This window comes from Microtus pennsylvanicus, chromosome 4 (assembly GCF_037038515.1).
Source record: "Microtus pennsylvanicus isolate mMicPen1 chromosome 4, mMicPen1.hap1, whole genome shotgun sequence".
NCBI classification, from domain to species: Eukaryota; Metazoa; Chordata; class Mammalia; order Rodentia; family Cricetidae; genus Microtus; species Microtus pennsylvanicus.
This window is the reverse complement of record NC_134582.1, coordinates 43,276,044-43,297,772: the sequence shown is the minus strand read 5'-3', so window position 1 is coordinate 43,297,772 and position 21,729 is coordinate 43,276,044. Positions and strand designations below refer to the sequence as shown.

The 21,729-nt window shown below is 38.4% G+C and overlaps 1 protein-coding gene across 11 annotated transcripts in view; it reads right to left on the bottom strand.

The window, feature by feature from the left end:
• Positions 1–656: 656 nt before the first annotated feature.
• Nr3c1 (nuclear receptor subfamily 3 group C member 1) overlaps positions 657–21,729 on the bottom strand; it is a 122,759-nt gene continuing 101,686 nt past the window's right edge. For all 11 annotated transcript variants that reach the window (XM_075968776.1, XM_075968773.1, XM_075968775.1 and 8 more), the window contains exons 4-9: positions 17,557–17,673; positions 14,482–14,757; positions 13,463–13,607; positions 9,798–9,928; positions 5,838–5,995; positions 657–4,728 (exon numbers count right to left, since the gene is read on the bottom strand). In XM_075968776.1, the coding sequence (XP_075824891.1) occupies positions 4,576–4,728; positions 5,838–5,995; positions 9,798–9,928; positions 13,463–13,607; positions 14,482–14,757; positions 17,557–17,673 (980 nt within the window). In that variant the 3' untranslated portion in view covers positions 657–4,575. The remainder of the gene's footprint in view (positions 4,729–5,837; positions 5,996–9,797; positions 9,929–13,462; positions 13,608–14,481; positions 14,758–17,556; positions 17,674–21,729) is intronic.

Below are 21,729 nucleotides of genomic sequence, written 5' to 3'. Positions count from 1 at the left end.
TCTGTACTGCACCTGGGCCTCCCAATCTCAGTCTTCAGCACTTCACATATTTATATAATAGGCATGCACTCAATAGTTGGAATATATTAGATAAAGAAAATTTACTTTTTCAGTTAGCATGCTTCTAGTGATCGCAGTATCCTGTGGAAAGGTATGGAAAACATGAGCTGATGTTTGGGGAGACACCAAATAGACAGGCTGGCTGGATGGCTTAGCACTTCCACAGGCTTTATCTCCTGGATGTACATTTGCTGTGGATACTTATTTGCATTTCTTAGAGAAAGTGTGGATTTTAAATTAGGTTACTAATTTTTCTCTTAGATAATAACATTTATTTACATAAAAGTGTCATCTTTGGGGATAAAGACTGTTACATTTGAAGCAATTACAGGAGTCAGTTTCTCCTGCATTTAATATCCCGAGAAATCATAAGCACATGAGCACTGGTAACATGGGTAAGACAACCTTTAAGAGTTTCTGGCATCAGGGTTAAGCTCATTTTGAACAAATGTCATTTTCCTGTGCACACACTTGCTGTCACATTGGCCTCTAAATGTCCATCTTAAGTCCTAAAATGGGAACGCTGCTGCCAGTGGAATGAGAACAAACAAGGGGTTGTGACTACGTAGTTCTAGGAAAGCATGTTGGGAGCCACATAATGAAAAAGCAGATATTTTTATTATGATGTTTATCCATATTTGGCATTGCTGTAAATGGCTGACTAACATTTACTGCCAATTCAGTACAAATGTGTGGTTTGGTAATACCAGAACAGCAAATTTAAATGAAAAATAAAAGTTAAACATTTCCACACAAAATTTTACAGTCTGACATTTCACTGTGTAGGTTAAAAAGACAGGTTTAAACTACAGGTTATTCAGCAAGAATAAAAAACTACAGCTTGTATTTTTAAACGGGAGTCACTGGTTTTTAATTTTTACACATTTAAAAATTACTGTGATAAAAATAATGAAAAAGCTCCTTAATAATGCCGTACACAGTATAATATAGATTTGTCCCCATTATATAGCATTTGTTTAATATACAAAATAGAATATTGACACACTGAAATCTATATGTAGTTAAGCAGGTTATTTAGAAGGGTATTTTTATACAGCCATTTTTTCAGAAAATAAAATCCTTTCAGGCATGTTCTAGACAGAAGCCAACCCTTTCCTTAAAACCTAGTCATCACTTCTGATGGACCAGGCTGACTGAAAGTCTGGAAAATGAGAAAACTTCCATCTGAAGTGGTTTGCAGTGTCTCCTGAACACTTTTATTCCACCTTCTAACACTGAAACCAGGCACATAAGAAACACATTCAACTACAGCTTATTGTTGGGGTGACCAACCAAGATCTAAAGCTCAATGAAGGCTACCATGATCCTTGAATGTTGACAGAGCCAAGCTTAATAGCATGATTCATCCCACGGTGCTATGGTCTCACAGTACAGAAGAGGGAGAAATACTGAGACCAGTGTCCAACTGTAATTCCCATCCCTGTCCTGGCCCTACTCTGCAGTGTGGGGAGGCTGGCTTTTCCACATGCTCGCCAAGTTCACCCTGCACTCATCGTCAAGGATTCCACACACTCAACATGCCCCTGTCCCTCTGGGGGGGGGGGGGCTCACTTGTTGTTTTGTCTCCCTTCCCTTCCCCAAGCTTCCTGTCTTCTCATTTCTGCTTATACAATATCCCAAGTCAATGCCTAAAATATCCACAATGTCCCTTTTTGTCCTACCAGTAATTAAGGATAGTTTTTAAGATCTGTTGAGTCATGTAGGCATTTCACCAACTATCACTGAAGTTCCTATGAATCTAAATAGTTTGTAATGGTATGAAACCACACACAGAAATTGAAGCTGCTCTCAAACAGGACCACAGTCTTCTCACTAATACTCAATCAGGATAGATTTCTTCCTTCCCACACAGGGAAGGAACACAGCTCTTTATCCATTTAATGGAAAGCTTCTTATATTAGTTTTATGAATGTCTGCTGCCTCTGTTACTAACAAAGCACACAGATCTTTTTCTTTTCCTTTTTGGAGCTGTAATTCTTTTGAGAGTCAAGCTGGTTGGGACTAAAAATAGATTTATGTGTGATGTGCTTTCTGGCTTTAACTATATAACATTCCATAAATGTACAATAATCTATTTTTGAGAAGCTCATTTTGAAACTTAACACTGTCATTGATAATATTCAAGTGGTATTTCTTAGGCACCATAAATTTCACATCCAGCTGGGTTACAATTACCTTAAAGTAATCTGAGACCAATTGAAACCATTAAAAAGTGAACATTCCCTTTTAGGAGGATTCAAAAAGCAAAGGATTACACTTTTTTATTAAATAATTTCTGCAAAATACTGGAAAAAACAACATTCAAAAAGCATTCAAAGAAAACATAAACATGTCCTCATTTTACTTGGAAATAAACTATTGTAGGATGGAAAGGATTAGTGTATTATTGGTGACCTATGGGATTCTGTAGTATTTACATATTGCTGGTACCTCTATTCATATTATTGCCAAACTTCTAAAGCCTCTGTTTCTGTTAACCCGTGGGGAGGTCACATGTAAAAGTAACCCTGTTACTAGATGGTGCCTATCACTACATAAGCACCACCTTTCTGTCTTTATGTATGTTAGCGCAAGGGGAGATGTAATAAACTAACCCTGCACTGACAGGGTCATGGTTGGATAAGGATAGTTAGAATGGGAGGTGGGGAATTAGTTCCCTATGATCTGACTGGGTCAAAGCTTCAACAACCCCCATTGCACACAGGGCCAGTCTCCATCTCCCTCTTCCTAGCTTAGAGCAAACCGGTTTTGACTTCTGAGAACACGGAAGCCTGTACGGATGCTCTCACACACTATACAACATATAGGATATCCATCAACATTTCTTTGACCCCTACAAAAAATATATAACATGTCATGATAAAACAATCTCATCTAAAAATCATTCTTATTTTACACTATACAGCTATTTTACAATCATTTTAATAAATTGTATGTAAAGCTGCAGTAGCCCTTCCCTTCCCAGATTAGTGAATACCAATATGATATATATCTGAAACTATAACTAAATATAAAAATATATTAGAAGTTTCATATTTTTAATATTAGATTTTCAGTTTTCTATTACACAAATAATTTGGCCACCTTAAGTAGAAATCAATTTTTTTGTGGCTTAGTAAGTGTGTTAAGCTTTGATTTTACAGAAAGTTGGTAAGGTGCACACAGAAAGGGCTACCACAGCTTCTGGTTTGTTTACATGATAATTCTCAGTGTGAAGGTCACAAGACTGTGTTATGCTATGGCACATGTAGGGATGTCTAGCTGGACAAACATGGATGCCTGACATTCAGTTCTAAAAACAAAAATCAGTAGCTGATTTTCCTGAACCACCAGGAAAGCTAGACCAATCGGTGACAGGTGGGGTGTGAAAATGGGTGTCTAGCCATTCTTCCATATTAGAGATCAGTTGGGGGAAGTTAATGACAGAAGTTACTTGGTCTGATTTAAAAAAAAAAAATCTCTCAGTCTTGTCACATGATCTGGAAACATAAATTTTAAGATGTTACACAAACCACTCCAGACGGTCCTGAAAGAGTTGATTTACAAACTTTTTTGCCATCTCGCCACTGTAGAGATGGAACATTAGGTGTACACTGGGCCTTTCGGTAGGTGCTGTCTTGCAGTCAGTCTTCTGTGACTGTCTCCACGGTTCCCCCAGCGGTCACTGTACTAGGTAGGTGCTCTACACCATTTAGGACGGTAATCTGCACAACCTATCTAATTCTCCATGGAAGCAGATATATACAAAATAAGAGCTTTTGACAGGAATACTGGAGATCTGAGTCAATTTGTGTGGTCTTCTGACAGCTAAGTGCCATCAGGGTAGAAGCACCAACCCATTTTCACACAGAGGATTAATGTTTAGAGTTTAGGAAAGCTATGGACTAGCTGCCCATCTTAAACAGCTGTACAATAACTTGGATACAAAAATTATTTAAGAAAAAAACGAGCAAGCATAGTTCACTGAATATAAAGGAAAATTGTTAAAACCAGACAGTAATAGCTATAAAAGGCACAACTTCCCTTTTCTGATATACACGTGTAAACTTTTTTCATATTTCCATGCATAAATCTCAAAAAATGCTATCTTAACTATACATGGGAAAAATACACCAAGAGAAAGTCTAGAAGTTTTATCCAGCCAACTGAAAGTATGAGCAGAAAGCTGATCACATGGACTCTGGGCACTGGTGGTTTAGGTGCGATCCTTCCCCAGAGTGGAGACGGTGCACACGCCTCCACGGAACTGTCTTTAGTTTCTGTGATACACCAACCAATACACTTCACTGTCTGCTTTCCCATCACTCAGAGTGATGACTCAACTGCTTGTGTTGCCGAGTCTTGGCCCTCTATAAACCACATGTAGTGCGTATTCAAACAAAACAAGACAAAAACAAAAAGAACAACAAAACATCTACAAGACAAATTGATAAGTTTGTACAGTAAAAGCTATAAATTCAACTTTCTTTAAGGCAACCTTTCTTAGTAAGGCAGTCATTTCTGATGAAACAGAAGCTTTTTGATATTTCCATTTGTGTATTTTGGTATCTGATTAGTGATGATTTCAGCTAACATCTCTGGGAATTCAATACTCATGGACTTATCCAAAAACGTCTGGAAGCAGTAGGTAAGGAGGTTCTCGACCACCTGCAAGAGAAGACACAGTACCGATGAGGCTTTGGACCACAGCAGTGGGAGGGGCTTGTATCTGCTGCCCTTTTTACCCCCAAGGCTTAACTTTCATTTTTTCCTTTTTATTGAAACTAGATTCTTTCCTCATACAGTATACCCTGATTATAGTTTCCCTTCCTCTGTTCTTCCCAGTCCCTCCTCCTCTTCCCTCAGACCCATTTCCTTTCTGTCTCCCATTAGGAGAGAACAGGTGTCTAAGAGATAAATAATAAATGATAACAAAATAAAATTTAATAAGACAAAAATAAATTATCACATTGGAGTTGAATGAGACAAACAAACAAAAGAAAAGAGCCCAAGAGAAGGAACAAGATTCTGGGACACACTCATTAACTCACTCAGGAACCCCATAATAAACACTGAACTAAAGCCATAATCTATAATGCAGAGGACCTGGTGCAGATTGTGTTCATGCTCTGTTGGTCTTTTTAAAATCTGACCTAAAATATACTTATCTTTATTGGAATTCCCCAGAGAAGAAAAATCATTTAAATAAAATGAGCACAGAAGTACACCAGACATTTTACATTTCTTAAATCAGGAACGAAAGCCTGATGCCTGTCATCCCAGCACTTAGGACACTGAGGCGGCAGGATCAAGGAAGATTGTGAGTTCGAGGCCTGTCTGGACTAGTACTGAATACAGGAAGATGAAACCAGCATAATTTAATAGCTCCTTTGTGTAGGAAAATCTACTTAAAAAATGGTGCTATTAAGCTCTGTAATATGGTATTTTCACGGAAATGACTAGAATAGTAACACTTAAGAGAAATGTGTACAAAACTGAAGTTTACAAAGTTAATGTGAATCATCACTGAAATATATAAACTGAGGGGGGATGACTTATTGGGGTGTGTAGTACTAATTAAGATATACCTCACGTCCCACAAAATTCTTATGTTTCTCTCTGACTCTGGGTTTTTGCGACAGGATCTGTCTTCTACAGCCTGACTGTCCTGGAGCTCAGAGATCTACCTCAGCCTTTGCTGTGATTAAAGGCCTGTGCACCACACCCAGCCTATGTTTCTCTTTTTGTGCTCTTTTGGCTTTGTGTTTGATACTTACATCATGCATGGAGTCCAAAAGTTTTGTCAGTTGATAAAAGCGCTGCCAGTTCTGACTGGAGTTTCCTTCCCTTTTGACAATGGCCTTTCCTAGCTCTTTGATATAGGTCATTCGAATCTCATCAAATAACTCTTGGCTCTTGAGACCTTCCTTAGGAACTAAAAGGTAAGATGAAGTCAGTTAAAGAATTGCCTTGCTGTACCTTGTCATGCACCAAGTAGGACATTTCATGCATACTTCAGTGTTACAATGCACTTTCCAAGGACTGGATGGAGGACCACAGCAAGTGGGATAGGGCAATGAGAACTGGGGGTCATAACCATGGGCAAGCCAATTATTGTCTATCTTATTAAATGTGAGCTGGTGATGAAAAGCCTGTTTTGAAGATGAAATGATAATTGATGATATAGTTAACTTTGGCTGGTATTCTTCACTTTCAATTAGCTCTATTTCCAGTAGAAGGATTTAGAAACAACTTTTATCCCACTAGCTACATGCTAAGCATTTGTATCATACAATGAGTTAATTAGAACTTTAAATTTAGCATGTAACATAAAAATGTGTTAGCATACTCAAATTTTATATGATTCTAGTATAAGAGGAAAGATGGTCTTTACTTTGTCATAGTCTACATACAGCCCTTTCTAGGAAGCAAATATCTGTTTCTGTGTGCTTTTAAGAACTAACCATACTTCATGAAATCTGGATTGTAATATTGGGGTATTTTTTATTTTCCTATCACTCTTCAATACTCATTGCTACTAAGGGCTGATCATGGGCATTTACTCTTGTGGAGTTATAACTTCCGTAGATGGTTACATTTCTCAGTGTGCTCTCACGAATACTGTTGTGCTAACAATGGTTAGGGGCAGTAAAAGTTGGATAGTTTAATACAGAGACCCGAATCTGCAGCCTCCAGATTTCAGGTTAGGTGCTGTGTAATCCATGACTGCTGATGCCAGAGGGCAGCCTGAGTAGCTGAGACAGAAATGACCGTGCTGTAGACATGTGCTGCTGCCTTTGAAGAAGTGAAGTTCGCTACCTCGGATATGCAGTGTCACACATCCTTTAACTTCAGCTAGTCAACGCCTTCATTCAGTCCTTCTGTAAATACCATAAGGTTGGTTTTTTTAATCCAGTTTAAAATTATCCTTCCAGCATTTAGTCCATCTCCATTTTTACTGAAACTATGGATATATTTGAATTTATTTGGGTTCCATTTACCTGGCATCTCTTATCATGTCCCCTTGCATCCCTCTTGCCTCCAAGCTCCTATCCTTCACTTCTTATTGTCTTGCTAGCACCTTCCCTGTGCCCACAAAAGCTGGCAATGTGCATATTCTAGTTGTCATCCTTGAAATGAGCATCCACGCTTACCAGATCCTCCTCTAGGTTTATTATGTGATTCTTTTGTATTTAGTTGTTTTTAACCCACAAGGATATATTCTGTTATTTTATATATAGGCAAATGTCAGTTTAAATCTATGCATTCCCCACTACCTTAATCCTTTATTCCTTAACAAACATGAGTTACTTTCCTTCAGCCTAAGTGAGAGTCCCTGGTGGCCAGCATTTTCACCCTGGCTTCTGGAGGAGACAGGCATTTTTTGGCTGTCTATATTCGCAGTGCTTGTTGATAGAGCTGGTTAGAACCTGCCTTGTTTCTGACTTCCTCTCACCATGGCTCTCCTTTGTTCCCTTCTAGCTTGGCCTCTTTTTGCACCTTCTGATTTTTTTTTAAATTTAAGAAATAGGGAAAGCACAAAGGATGTCAACAAGACAGCAATCCATTTTTCAGTCACAGTCATATTTGATTATCAGAATAATTGTTTTGTGCACGTTACATCAGAGACACCTGAGGATGGAAACACTCCATTTACAACCTTACTGTACCAGCTGAGTTAGTAGCTACTGAAATACACCAGGACAGGGCTGTCTAAAGACACATTAGAGAGTGTGCTAATGATTTCCAAGCTGGAGAGTTTAAAATCAAATCTTACACAGCCTTCCATTTCAGTTTTTTTTTCCATAAAGGGAGCTGTTTAAATACTGTATTGAGAAGAAAACCTAAACCAGACCAGATTCATTGTTAGTTATCATCTTCAGTGTCCTCCGTTTCCTTGGCTTCACAACTCTCTCTTGTACTGCATCCTTTCCCCTTATCCTGGATTTTGTTTTTTCATATGAAGTCGAGTTTTGATCTTTCAAGATCAGTAAACAAGTGTGTTGGGATTTTAATGGGGACTGCATTCAATCTGTAGATTGCTTTGGTGGGATAGCCGTTTTTACTACGTTAATCCTACCAATTCATGAATATGGGAGTCTTTCCATCTTCTGATATCTTTCCAATTTCTTTCTTCAAAGACTCGAAATTCTTGTTGTACAGGCCTTTCACTTGCTTGGTTAGTGTTACACCAAGGTATTTTTCTATTATTTCAGGCTACTGTAAAGGGTCTTTATTCCCTGATTTCTTTCTCAGCCCATTTATTGCTTGTAGACAGGAGGGCTACTGATATTTTTGAGTTAATCTTGTTTCCTGTCTTGACAAAAGGTGTTCATCAGCTGTAGGAGTTCCCTGATAGAGTTTTTGGGATCACTTATGTACACTATCACATCATCTGCGAATAATGATACTTTAACTTCTTCCTTTTCAATCTGTATCCCTTTGGTTTCCTTTGGTTTTCTTACTGCTCTAGCTAGACCTTCAAGTACTACTGAATAGATATGGAGAGAGTGGAGTCTTATTCCTGATTTTAGTGGAACTGCTTTAAGTTTCTCTTTATTTAATTTGATGATGGGATCCCTCTTAAGAGATTAGCATCTTTTCTTTTAATAGTGTATGTCTAAGGTTTATTGATGTCTTTTCTTAGCACAATAGCCTATTTCTTTTCAGTGATGAATAATATACCATTATTGGATATATCAATTTATCCATTCACATACTGGAGGATATCTCATTGCTCCCAGGTTTTGTCAAATACAAACAGCTTGGCTATAATATTCTTATTGACATAATTTTTCAATTACTTTGTGTACTGATCAAGCAGTTGCTACATCAAATGGTGAGACTATTTTGATTTTATAGAAAACTGCGTAACTGTCTTCTGAAATGACCGTTCTACTCTGCAGTTCTTTGAGCAACGAAGGCGAAGTCCTTTGCTGTGTGTCCTCGCCAGTATTTGGTGTGCTCTACTCTGAATTGGTGCATTCTAGACAGGTCCCTTCAGTATGTGACAGGCAGCACTGTGTCATGCTGACTTTCTGTCTTTATCTCCTATAATAAGGGTTCTTTGCATATTCTCAGTCTTTACAAACTGGGTTGTTGATTTTCTTGTTGATGTTGAAGAGTTCCTTATATATTTTAGAGAATGTCACGTAAGACCATTCTTTTATTACTTATTCAAGATGTCAAATAACTAATATAGACAAGAGCCTTTATATTTTTTTGGATTTTTCTAGCTTGGTTATTTTTGCTAGATGAAAGCAATCTCATTAAAGTCTAAATGTCAGTAGTCTTGTTTAAACTTTTGGTTGATTTGACAAACTGTTGTTTTAGTTTTCTAAGCAATTCCCACACATAGCAGTACTCACTATTTAAGTCCAAACAATAACGCAGTATGAAACAGAATTATTGTTGGCATCCTTTTCTAACATAGTGATGTACTAAAGATGGAAGGGTGGAAAGAAAGACAGTTCTACACAGGTTTTAGTCAACTGAGATCTAGGCAGATCCCACCCCTATTTCTACAATACCTATTTATCTTATTAACATCAGTAACACTTAATATATATACACTACTCACTTCGTACCTTTCTGAAAACCATCTGACTAGCAAAACACAGTGGAACTGGTATAATTACTCTAACAGATACACAAAACAATAGGTTTAAAACTTCCACACCCCATGCGTTTGCCATATTTAGACATGACTCTTAGAAGTGAGTAGGTGGTCCACCAACCTGAGGAGAGAAGCAGTAAGGTTTTCATACAGAGATACTCTTCATAGGATACCTGCAGTCTTTGTAACTCAGAGGATACATACAGCATTTGTTTACATTGTTCATACATGCAGGGTAGAGTCATTCTCTGCCTGTGAGACAAAATAAAAGTGTGAGTTAGAAAGAAAAAGTGCTAGTCTAAAATAACAGCTCAAGTTTGGTTTGGTTTTGAAATTTATGAACTCACACCTGAACAGGTATGAAAGCATACCTGTTGCTAGTGATAATCCCCTGGAGAACTGGAATGGTGGAGAACCAGAGACTATTCAGTAATACCCCCTTATACTACAGACATGAGGATTTTGTTGTTTTAGAAATGTGAATACTTTGCTATTAGAACTCATTAAGCTATAGAATTCTGGAATGCCTAGCATACTTTATTAATGAATCATTAGGATTCAGTTATTTTTACATATTTTCTAGTCTGCTTATTTCTTTTAATTTATTTTTTGAGACTATAATATAATCCACATTCCCCAATATTCTCCTTCAAATTGACGGTCTCTTTTTGCATTAGTAGTTGTTACAAACATGTATATTTATTTATATTCCTAAATACACAAGTACGACATACTCAGTATGCAGGCTGTCACTGTGTATATACTTCTGGGGCTGACTAGTCGCATTGGATAACTACTTGGTGTGCTCTTCCCTGGGCAGACCATTTCTCCTGCTCTCAGCATCCCTTAGCTGCCTGTAGCTCTGTGTAGGGTTGAGTTCTTGTAAGATTTCCTTCATCCATGTGAACATATCTATTGTTGAGCTCCTGTTTAGGCAAGGGTACTAGTTTTCTTTATAAATGGCAGATATTATTTTATTTTCTTTAGCATTTAGAGTTATTACCAGTTACTCTTTTAAATCAACATTTGACATCTGACTATAGTCAGATTTACAACATAGTTTTTGATCTTATTATTAAAAATCAGAAGCCCCTCTGATGAATAGTAGTTCATCCTAAAATCAGTTCTGTGTGACGGTTATGCTAAGGGGCAGTATTGGCACTTGTCACTCTCTTGGTCTTCCATCTTATCTTTTGAGACAGTTTCTTACTGAACCTACGCTGTCTGGCCAGAAATCCCCAGGGATCCTCCTGTCTGTAATTCCCTAGTGTGTGTCTCCATGACATGTAAGCAGCTAAAGGACAGGGGCCATTTCTATATTCTGATGGAGTTATGGGTGAAGCCCAGTTGGGAGAGTGCTTTGCCTGGCACTGCACTCAGGCTCACCCCCATCCCCTTCCCTCTACCCAGACTAGGAACGTTATGCATTATTGTTTATCTCTAATACACGATGGCTATTTCTTGGCCCTAGAACAAAATCAAACATCTGTTTCATGGACTAGACGATTTTGTTTGGCCATTATTCACTCCCCTAAACACCACCACAACCTTGAGGGCCTTCTTTCAATTCCTCACCTGTGCCAAGCTCACCTCCATTCCTCACACTTGTTCCTTCTGCCGTGAATGCCCTATACTTTCACAGGGTTTGGTTTTTTTTTCTTTTGTACAGTGAATAATTAGCTACTCAAGCCCTCCGGGTTCCAAAAACTCCATCATCTGCACCCCACCCCACCACACTATTCATTTCGTCTACTATTTTATTTCGCATTTTTATAATACTGCTTGGCACTTGATAAGTACCACTACTTATAATATGGCAGGAGAAAATGACAAGTACCACCAGTGGGGAGACAATATTAACGTTCACTGGGATGATTAACTGCTTCAGCTAGGATATTTTTCCTACTACTTTCCAGCTACCTTCTGAGATGTGTGTCCCAGAAATAACCCAGCAGTAGCTCAAAGAAGAGGGTTCTGGATTCAAGGTTACCTCATAACAATGGCTCTGACATACTCCCTAAAAATCTCTCCTTAAAATACCTCGGTTATCTCATCTGGTCCCCACTAAACATGTAAGATAAAACAGGAGCTTAACTGTGCCATTGCTCCAGCCTCTCCCATTTAATGTTTAGCTCAAATAGGCGCACTTCTGTAACTCCTACACTTTTTATTTCTTTTTTTAAAATCTGGTACATACAGTAAGGAATGCTTGCTATGCACAACCTCTTTAGGATGTCCCAAATACTCTCCAATTCCCTTTTCTCTGACTCTTCTACGCATTAGTCAGCATTGGGTCCTGAACTCACTGCTCTTCTGGATACCTGTCAGGTGGTCATTGTCATCACATGCATTGTACCTGAATGATGGTGTGCTGATGGGGCTTTATGGTCTCACTACTTCTGGGAGGAACTCTTAGAAGAATCTATAAATAGACAATAAAGGATAATCTCTATTTTCTTCAGAGAATACCCCCTGGACTCTGTGTATGAACTCATACGCATTCTAGGAAAGGACAAGTCACTGGCACAAAGGCAAGTGATAGAAAACAGAGAGCAAAAGCAAAAACCTCTGGGAGAGGTTACATTTGGTCTTACATGAACTAACACGGTGTGTTTGAGGAATGACCAGTTAAAGTGTCAATAGAAAGTGAGGATTGGGTGGTGGCGCACGCCTTTCATCCCAGCACTCGGGAGGAAGAGGCAGGCAGAGCTCTGTGAGTTTGAGGCCAGACTGTTACAGAGAGAAACCCTGTTTCAAAAACAAAACAAAACAAAACACAAACCAGTGATAAACATAGCTGCATGAGCAGCAGTCATAAGCACAGATACTGGCATAGGCCTAAAGGATAAGACAATGGCTGAGTTATGAAACTGATGAGTTGTGATATGTCTTCAGTTAAAAAAAAAATCACCATATTATGTTTCCTCATACTTTTTTCTTTTTTTAGACAGGGTCTCACGTGGCCCAGGCTGGCCTCAGACTTGCTAGTAGCTAAGAATAATCAAAAAATTCTAATATTCCTATGTCCATTTCTTCAGTGCTAAGATTATAGGTATACACATTGCACCCAGTTTATGCTGTGCTGGGGACATACACACTAGACAAACACTTTACCACTTGAGCTACACCGTGAGCACAGTTGTTGCAATCTAGGGCATAGAGGTTCTAAGCCTAGACATGCAAACTGTTACCTCTTGTCTCCATGTCTGTAGCACTTCACATCTACTTAGTGGGCACATTCTTATTGTTTTTACGGGCTCCACATGAATTTTCTCATACTCATTTTGTCTTCTTGATTAGGGTTATATAAATTAAAGCAATAGTACAATAAGATTATTGTTATTATTGTTACTTGCCACACTGTATTGACATCAAGACTCCAGAGATGCCTAAGCTATAAAGTGTTTTTGTTTTTTGTTTGTTTGATTTTTAAGCCATGGTTATCTATTATGTAGCTTTGGCTGTCCTGAACTCAGTATGTAGCCCAGGCTGGCCTGGAACTCACAGAGATCCACTTGCCTCTGCCACGGGAGATGTGGGTTATTAACGGGGTGCCCTACCACATCCAGCTGGAGCAAAGGCATTTGTAAATGTTATCTCAAGACAGTAATAATGGGACATTTGCACATCATCTTAGAATTGCTCTACCTTCTACTGACTGACAAACAAGCCTGTTTCAAGTCTGTCTAGATCCTAGAGAGCTGGTGGGATTGACTCAGGACCACATCATTATGATAACCCAATGGGAACATCAGCTGCGGAAAATACAGTATGAATGTAACTTACTCATTAATAATCAGATCAGGAGCAAAGCACAGCAGATTTGCACTTGCTTGTCTGTATGATCTCCAGCCCAGGGCAAATGCCATTAGAAACATCCATGAGTACTGCAGGAGGGTCATTTGGTCATCCAGGTGTAAGTTTCGGAACCCTAAATTGGAAACACTCTAGTTGATCAGTTGGCCTTGTTTGGGGGGGTGACCTTTAACAGATAGCATCTGTCAGATCAACACCTAGACACTCAGAACTTTTAAATGGTTTAACAAAATGTATGAATAGCTTTGATTTTTGTCACTTTTGCTTATTTAAATATATACAAAGTATATGGTAAAAGAGAAAGCCAAGATTCTTAGCTTAGTATATTTCTTAATGGATTCAAACTTTAAAATTCCCTGCTACCTATCTTGTGTCCTTTGCCAAAACGGTGGGGGTGATGGGTGCTTAGGTCACTTAGTCTTCCTCTACCTGTGTAGCCATAAGCTTGCCAATCCCACCACCTGTAAAGTCAGGGCTGAGCTTGACACCAAATTCTACTACACCAAAATTCCAACATGAAACTTGTGCTTAAAACTGCCTTACAATTAGATGAAAAATTATATTCAACATGTGATGTTTCATTTAATGAAAAGTGAAAATGATTTTGCGTTAGTAATTTTTGACAAATTCAACACACCCACTTTATCATTTTCAAAAGCAACAAACAAACAAAATGAATGGGGTTTTCAAATGTTCTCCTCCAGGTGTCATAGTGAAGATACACGATCTTATCTAAAATGAAATGCTACGGGTGTCCAAATGGTGTCTATAGATCTCTCATTTGTCCTTATGAGTAAGAGAAACAAGATTTTCTGTGTGATTAGGGTGATATAAATTCTAAAGAGCCCTAGAACCGCTGTATTTTTTTGAGGGGGGGGTGACCCCAGGGTCTTGTGCATGGTAAGCAAATGGCATACCACTGAGTAATATACCAAGCCCAAGCCAGAATGCCTTTGTTCATTCTGTACTCCTGCCATCCTGTGTCTTACCTGGTATTGCCTTGGCCCATTTCACTGCTGCAATCACTTGGCGGCCACCTAACATGTTGAGCGTGTTCATGATTCTCCAGGCTGAGTCTGGAACAGAGCTGTCGTAGCCTGCATACAACACCTCAGGTTCAATCACCTCCAGCAGTGACACCAGGGTAGGGGTGAGCTGCGGCAATGTCGCAGGAACTACTGTTTTGTTAGAATTTTCAGAAGTCTCTTGTGCGGCTCCTGCAGTGGCTTGCTGAATCCCTTTTATTTTTTTCTTTGTTTTTCGAGCTGTGGATATTGGGAAAAATAGAAATGTACTGAATCAACTTTGTAGCTCAAACTTTCCAATTACAAGAGGGGTTTGATTTCTGAAACTATTATTGAAAGAAGTAAAACTATTTTTAAGTTTTTGGCATATGTGGTAGTTTGAATATAAATGCCCCCATAATTTTATAGGGAGTGGCACTATCAGGTGGTGTGGCTTTGAGGTCTTTTGCTTCATCTCCTCTCAGTGTCACAGTAGACTTCCTGTTGCTTGTAAGATGTAGGACTCTCAGCTACTACTCCAGCACCATGTCTGCCTGCCTGCTGCCTTGCTGAACTATACGCCAGCCCCAATTAAATGTTTTCTTTAGAAGAGTTGCCATGGTCATGTTGTCTCTTCACAGGAATAGAAACCTTAAGACAGCATATATCTGTGAATGTTTGTTATGCACAAGTGTGAGTGTGGGGTATGTATGCATGTGTATGGGGAGAAAACACATATACAGAGAGGTTGGGTGTCCAACTCTCACTCCCCACCTTATTCTTTTTGAGGCAGGCTCTCTCACTGAAGTGGTAGCTAGACTAGCAGTGAGTGAACCCAGATATCCTCCTGTACCCACCCTATCTCCCAAAGTGCTGGGTTTAACAGGCAGGGGCATAACCATGCCTGGCTTTTTATGTGGGTAATGGGACCCAAACGTGGATCTCCATGCTTGCCTAGCAGGTGATCTTACCCAGTGAGCCCTCTCTCTAGCTCCAGAATTTTTTATTAGTAATTATGATGGCATGGAAATGGAGAAATTTTGTTTCTAAAAGGGAAAGATCCATTGGAATTCACTCCCATAATTTGTTTCCCCTAAAAGTGAGCCAGTAGTCTACTGTTGGCCTTAAACTTCTGATTCTGACTCCTAAGTGCTAGATTATTTTTATTCTCATTTTTATTAATTTGTCCAGAATTTCATACAATGTATTTTGATGATATTTACTCCCTTTTCTACCTCCTCCCAGATCTACACCCTCTTCCCCACTCTGTCCTCACTATTATCTTTTAAGGCCCATCCAGTACAATGTGTGCTGTCCATTCACTCTTGGAGAGGGTGACCTGTCAGGGGCCACACTCAGTAGCTGCTTGGCTAGGGTGTGGGCTTCTGTGCCCATTCCCCTCTCCATGCTGAGATTTGGCTTGAGCTTGCCCAGGTCTTGTGCATGCTGCCATAACAGCTGTTAGTTCTTATGTGCAGCTGTCTGCCACATCTGGAGAGCACTGTTTCTTGTAGTCATCCACTGCCTCGATTCTTACAGTCTTTTCCACCTTCTCTTCTGCAATGATCCCTGAGTCTTGGGAGGAAGAAGTTTGCTATAGGTCTGCCATCTAGGACTAAGCATTTTGCATTGAATACAAATATACACTTGAATTAATTTTTGTAACCATTGTAATTTCAAGAAACAGGCAACCATCATTTTATTTAAAGCAGTGTTTAATGTGTTAGTACTTGGCTGTCCATTTTAAACAACTTGGACGGACTTAAAGCTTTGGGATGGTCTGGAGGGCCTGGACTTTATATTTAGCAGCACACTCTATGGAAGGTGGCATTAGGAGTCTCTTCCATAAAGAGAATGAACTGAATACCATTCTTTCAATATCAACATCTTTCATTTAAATTAGTGCTACTCTTACTTCTTTGGTCTCTCAATATAAGATTAATCTTTTTTTAAAGGTTTCTTTTCATTTTTAATTATTCATATATGTTTATGTCTGAAAAGGGTATGAGTACATGATTGCATATCAGATCCCCTGGAATTGAGTTACAGGCAGCTGTGAGTCAAATGTGGGTGCTGGGAAATGAACTTGATTCCTCTGCTACTGATCCATTTCTCCAGCCCAAAGACTAGTCTTTGTCATTATTGCTTATTTAATTCCTGCTCATTGTCTTTATTTACAGTTCGGTCTACAGCTTCCAGGATGACTTCCCTAACCTTTAGGACAGAATTTGATGGCCTTCCCTCTTGATCCTGTAACATTATTCCTTTTGTGGCATGACAGGCTATTTTGTGGTTGACTTTGTGCCTAAATAGAAAGTAAGCTGCTCAAACTCAGGCACTGAATTTGGTTCTCTTTCTACTTGCTGAGTACTTGTTAAATGAAGAACCGTAATAACAGTGAACACTAATGTGAGTTATAAGACACCACTTTTCAGCGTTTGCTACTTCAACTACAGCAAAATCCCAAACTTTTCCAGAGGAAAGTTTCTAAGTGAGATTAAGTGTTGATTATATAACTTGTTATATAAACACGGATATCAAATTCTAACTTACAAGTAGTTTTAGTTTCTTTTATACTTAAACCACAAACCATCCACTAATGCCTTAATTTTTTTGTAGAGTTGTAATAAAACATACATTTCAAGTAAAAGATGTGCTTTTTTTGAAATGCCAGAGAAAGAGAGGAACATGAAATAGATCTCATACACAATACTTTTTCAACCTTAGGGAATGGTTTTAAAAAGGAGTAAGAAGGATGAAAACAAACTTGCTTCAAGTTATGTAATTTTCAGTATTATATAATTTCTTTAATATATACTCTGGCTGTCCTAAATTCAATGTATATAACAAAATTGAAGAATTAATACATAAATGATATGATCATGGAAAAAATCCAAAATGTTATACAATATATTTTATTGGACAATAATATAACATTATGCTAATTAAGCATGTATAAACTGAGTTCATTAAGAGATTACATCTGCTTGCTTTTATAAAAATCAAAGTGATCAGTTTTCATGTGGTAGCTAGACAGTTCCTTTTAGGTATCTCCATTACCTTCAAGGTTCATTCCAGCCTGAAGACATTTTCGATAGCGGCATGCTGGGCAGTTTTTTCTTCGAATTTTATCAATGATACAATCGTTTCTTCCAGCACAAAGATAATTGTGCTGTCCTAAAAGAGACAAAAGGGGCATCGTTAAAATTACACAGATCTATAAGGGTATTTTTTTATGAAGAGCCTAGTCTCTGTTTTTATTTTGAGCAAAATGTGATCAAGATACAAAGTCACTAAGGAAAGCAGTGAAGTAGGAAGGTATCATCAGTGTGCTTGTCTACATGAAATCCAATGTTAAGAGAACTTGTTCTGTTCAACAAATTTCAGAGTTAATCAAAACCAGCCTTACTAAGGCATTTCATAGGTAGATGTGTACAAATCGTAAATATACTTTAAGAGACAGAATTGTATTTTGTAAGCCCTGTGCCAAAAGTCAGCACTTTAAAACTGCTTATATAGTTCCTTTAACAGTTACAGATGGCGTCTGCAATGTCTGGGATTGCTTTATTACTATTTCTGACATTATTGTTGACGTGACTAAAGAGAAAGCAGGCTTAAAAATATTTGGGAATGCCTATGAAAAAATGAATTTAATAAACATACCTTCACATGTAGGTAAAATGTCTTCCTTTTTTTTTTTTTTTGAGACAGGGTCTTTCTGTGTAGCTTAGGAGCCTGTCTTGGAACTCACTCTGTAGATCAGTCTGGCTACAAACTCACAGAGATCTACCTGCCTCTGCCTCCCGAGTGCTAGGATTAAAGACGTGCTACACTACCGCCTGGCTTTCTTCCCAATTTTAAATGAAGTGAAATGTTACAAATTGCTAACAACTGGTTACATAAATCACAAACTACGAAAGCTCACAAAGATTAATATGCTTTTAGAATATAAGGATGTTTGGAGTCACCTGTGGCCCCAAATGCTGACTGAAAATAGTGCTAGCATCTAAATTTTCTGGTACCCAGTATTGAAGAACTGTCATTCTCTCCTGTCAAAAAATTTCAAAGAACATTAAAAAGGAAAAGACTAAATGTGTTTCTGTCTCCCACGTCCACATTCTCCTTGTCCTCTTGAAATGCGGAGGGAGTAGAAATTTCCTACCTAAGACTTGACTGTTAACATAGACATATCAATAACTGACATTCCATGTTCCTTATGCTAGATGGGATGGCAAGATGTTGAGAAAGGAAGGCCATTTCTCATCATATTTAAAGAAATGCAATGTCAGCTCACCAGGCTGAAAGTATCTAGTCCTGGTGTCTAATAAGAGGCTTCTTTTTCTTTAACGACTAGGCAACTTAAAACTTGGATTAAAAAGTATTTTGTTTTCCTGATATGATAAATCATGATGCTCTTTTAAATACGAGTTTGGAGTACACAGTTAACTATCAGTTAGTTAACTGATGAGGCTACAGAGCTGACTATGGCTACACATCTCGCTTTATTTCAGGACTACTCTTCCATGCCAAATATCTGTGCTCTCTGACATCCTTTCTGTATTATGTAAGCTTCCTGGCTTCTTGGACACAAAATGGAAGAACTAACCCAATAAAATCCTATTATATAGGACTGAAGAGATAGCTCAGCAGTTAAGAGCACTTGCTGCTCTGGCACAGGACCTGAGTTCAGTTCCCAGCATCCACTTGGGAGCAGCTCACAACTGTCTAACTGCAGTTCCTGGTAATCGGATGCCTCTGGCCTCAGCAGGTACCAGACATGTACATGGTGTTCTCACAGGCAGACATTCATATGCATAAAATTAAACTAAATCCTTCTTAAAAATCCCATCATGCAGCAAAAGGAAAAAAAACCTGCACAGATTGCATGCACAGCTGAAACAGTAAAATTTCACTCCTTAAGAACATCTCCATATCACTGTCTTGCAGAATCTCCCCACACTAGTATCCTGCAGTTATGGGAGAAGTTCCTTCTAGAGTAGAAGAGAGCCATTGTTTGTTATATCAGCTAAAAGGCTCAGCTATGCATTTTCTGCTGATACTGATTTCTTTGTCCAGGGTATAGCGTAGTGTGACTCTTCACCATAGGCTGAGGTTATCATAATAAAAGTACGATGTTCAACTGGGCGATTCCACTGGTGTTCAATATCTCACAAGGAATCAACATGCACTACTAATAGTAATTTAACAACCATCTCTTTAAGACAGGTATCTGGAGTTCCTGTTTCCTGCTACCTGGTAAATATCCTTTTAATTTCTCAATACCAAGTGAAGAGCCTTGAGATCGCCGAAGCCTCTCAATACTGCTGGTACTGGTACTTTGGCTGAAATTTACTTTTAGCACGTGTCTGTGGCTTGCTGTTAATGATAGGAGTAGCATTCAGACTAAAAGATACCTGACGTTTCTGTCCCCTGATACACAGTAATGTAGTCCCTTCCCAAATCATGCCAGGCTGACTTCTGTGACCAATAAAATATTTCGTAGATCAAACTGGTATGGAAATAGGAACACAACAAAGGTCATGTAAAATATGCAGACTACAAACTTGTCCTGGGATTAAATGTAATGCAATCTGATCAGGTTAAATTTCTCAGTAGCAGTATGGTCCATTGGGGTGCCAAAAAAGTAAAAAATACAAAAATCCTGTTCTTGAAAACATTAACCTTTTGTAGTTTGTTCTCTGATGAAGTGTTGGAAAGTTTGTAAATCCCAGAGGTAATTATGCAAATATCGTGTTCAACACACCAGAAGTTACTCAGTGCATGGCAGCAATTAGTTAAATCTCTTGTTAATTACTTTTATTTCAGCATCCACCTATATTATAAACTGGCAGGTGTCAGAGGCTTGTCATACGTGTCTTTGAGAGTCAATGTCCTGACGCAAACACCTTACCTGGAGACCACTGTTGGAATCCCAGCTATGCCACTTCAACTCTTCAAACCTGACTGCTCCTCTGTCGGACATAGATCCTATTAGGATCTAAGTGCTCACAGGGCCATAACTGTTTTGGTATGTGTATACTTCACATGTGGAAAATGAAGTCATTGATAACTGTCTACCTTATGTTAACAATAAATTTAGATACTGTGGGTAAAATGACATTTTAAAAAAAGGGACTGGCAGGGCAGAGGAGCATAGAAAACAATGGAGAACTCCCAGGATCTTAAATTCCAAAACAAAATATCGTGCCCAGCGGTGGTGGCACACACTTTAATCCCAGTAGTTGGGAGGAAGAAGCAGGCAAATCTCAAGTTCAAGGCCAGCTTGGTCTATGCTAGTTCCAGGACAGGCCAGTTCTGTTACAGAGAAACCCTGTCTTGAAAAACCAAAAAGAAAAATAGAAAGAAATAAAGAAAATATTTACTCTCAATACATCTTAATACATCTTATATAAATAATAAGTGCTTAAAACTTACTCATATTTATATTTGGGTATTTATAATACCAATATGGAGGTTAAATATAATTTCTAGTATGTGTTAAAATGTGATGTTAAATATATAATATACCTGTCTTTTAAGGAAGAAATGCTACCAACTGTGTATAGGGATTTTACAAGTCTAGATAAAGATTTGAGTTAGAGTACCAAAGTGTATAGAATTTTAGAGCTGGGAAGTGCATTTGAGAACACTAAAATTCAAATAAAAGAGGAAAGAGAGCCAACTAATATACCCATTACACATTTAAAGGTTTTCTTGCTAATCATGGAATCTAGCCACCATACTCTGCTGAAATAATTAAATAATAAACATTTCTTAAAAAATAGTGCAGCTAATACTAGTTTTTTACCTAAATATAAGTGAGTTAGTTTTAAATAAGAATTAAGAACAGTGCACTGTAGTGATATTATATTTCAGAGGTTAATTTAGTTTTAACTTTTAGGAATGGTATATAAACTATCTCTAATACTAATCTTTCTCTCTGGGGTGTGTACCCACCAGCACAAGGTCATCCTGTATCATTTTTACAGTGCAGTCACCCTCTTTAAAACATCACTGTTCTAGACTACCTCTGTATGATCATCTCTGTACTTGGAATTGTTAATTCAAAGGCAGATCAAGTCTTACTGGCATTTATAGTACTTAGCATGACCTCTTATTAGCAGAGACCTCCCATTTCCTAGTGTCATTCACTTTTGTCTGACGGGGGAGCTGGCAGCTTTGAAACCCACTTGCTTATGGGGAATGGAAAGCCACTGCTGTCTGACTGTTCAG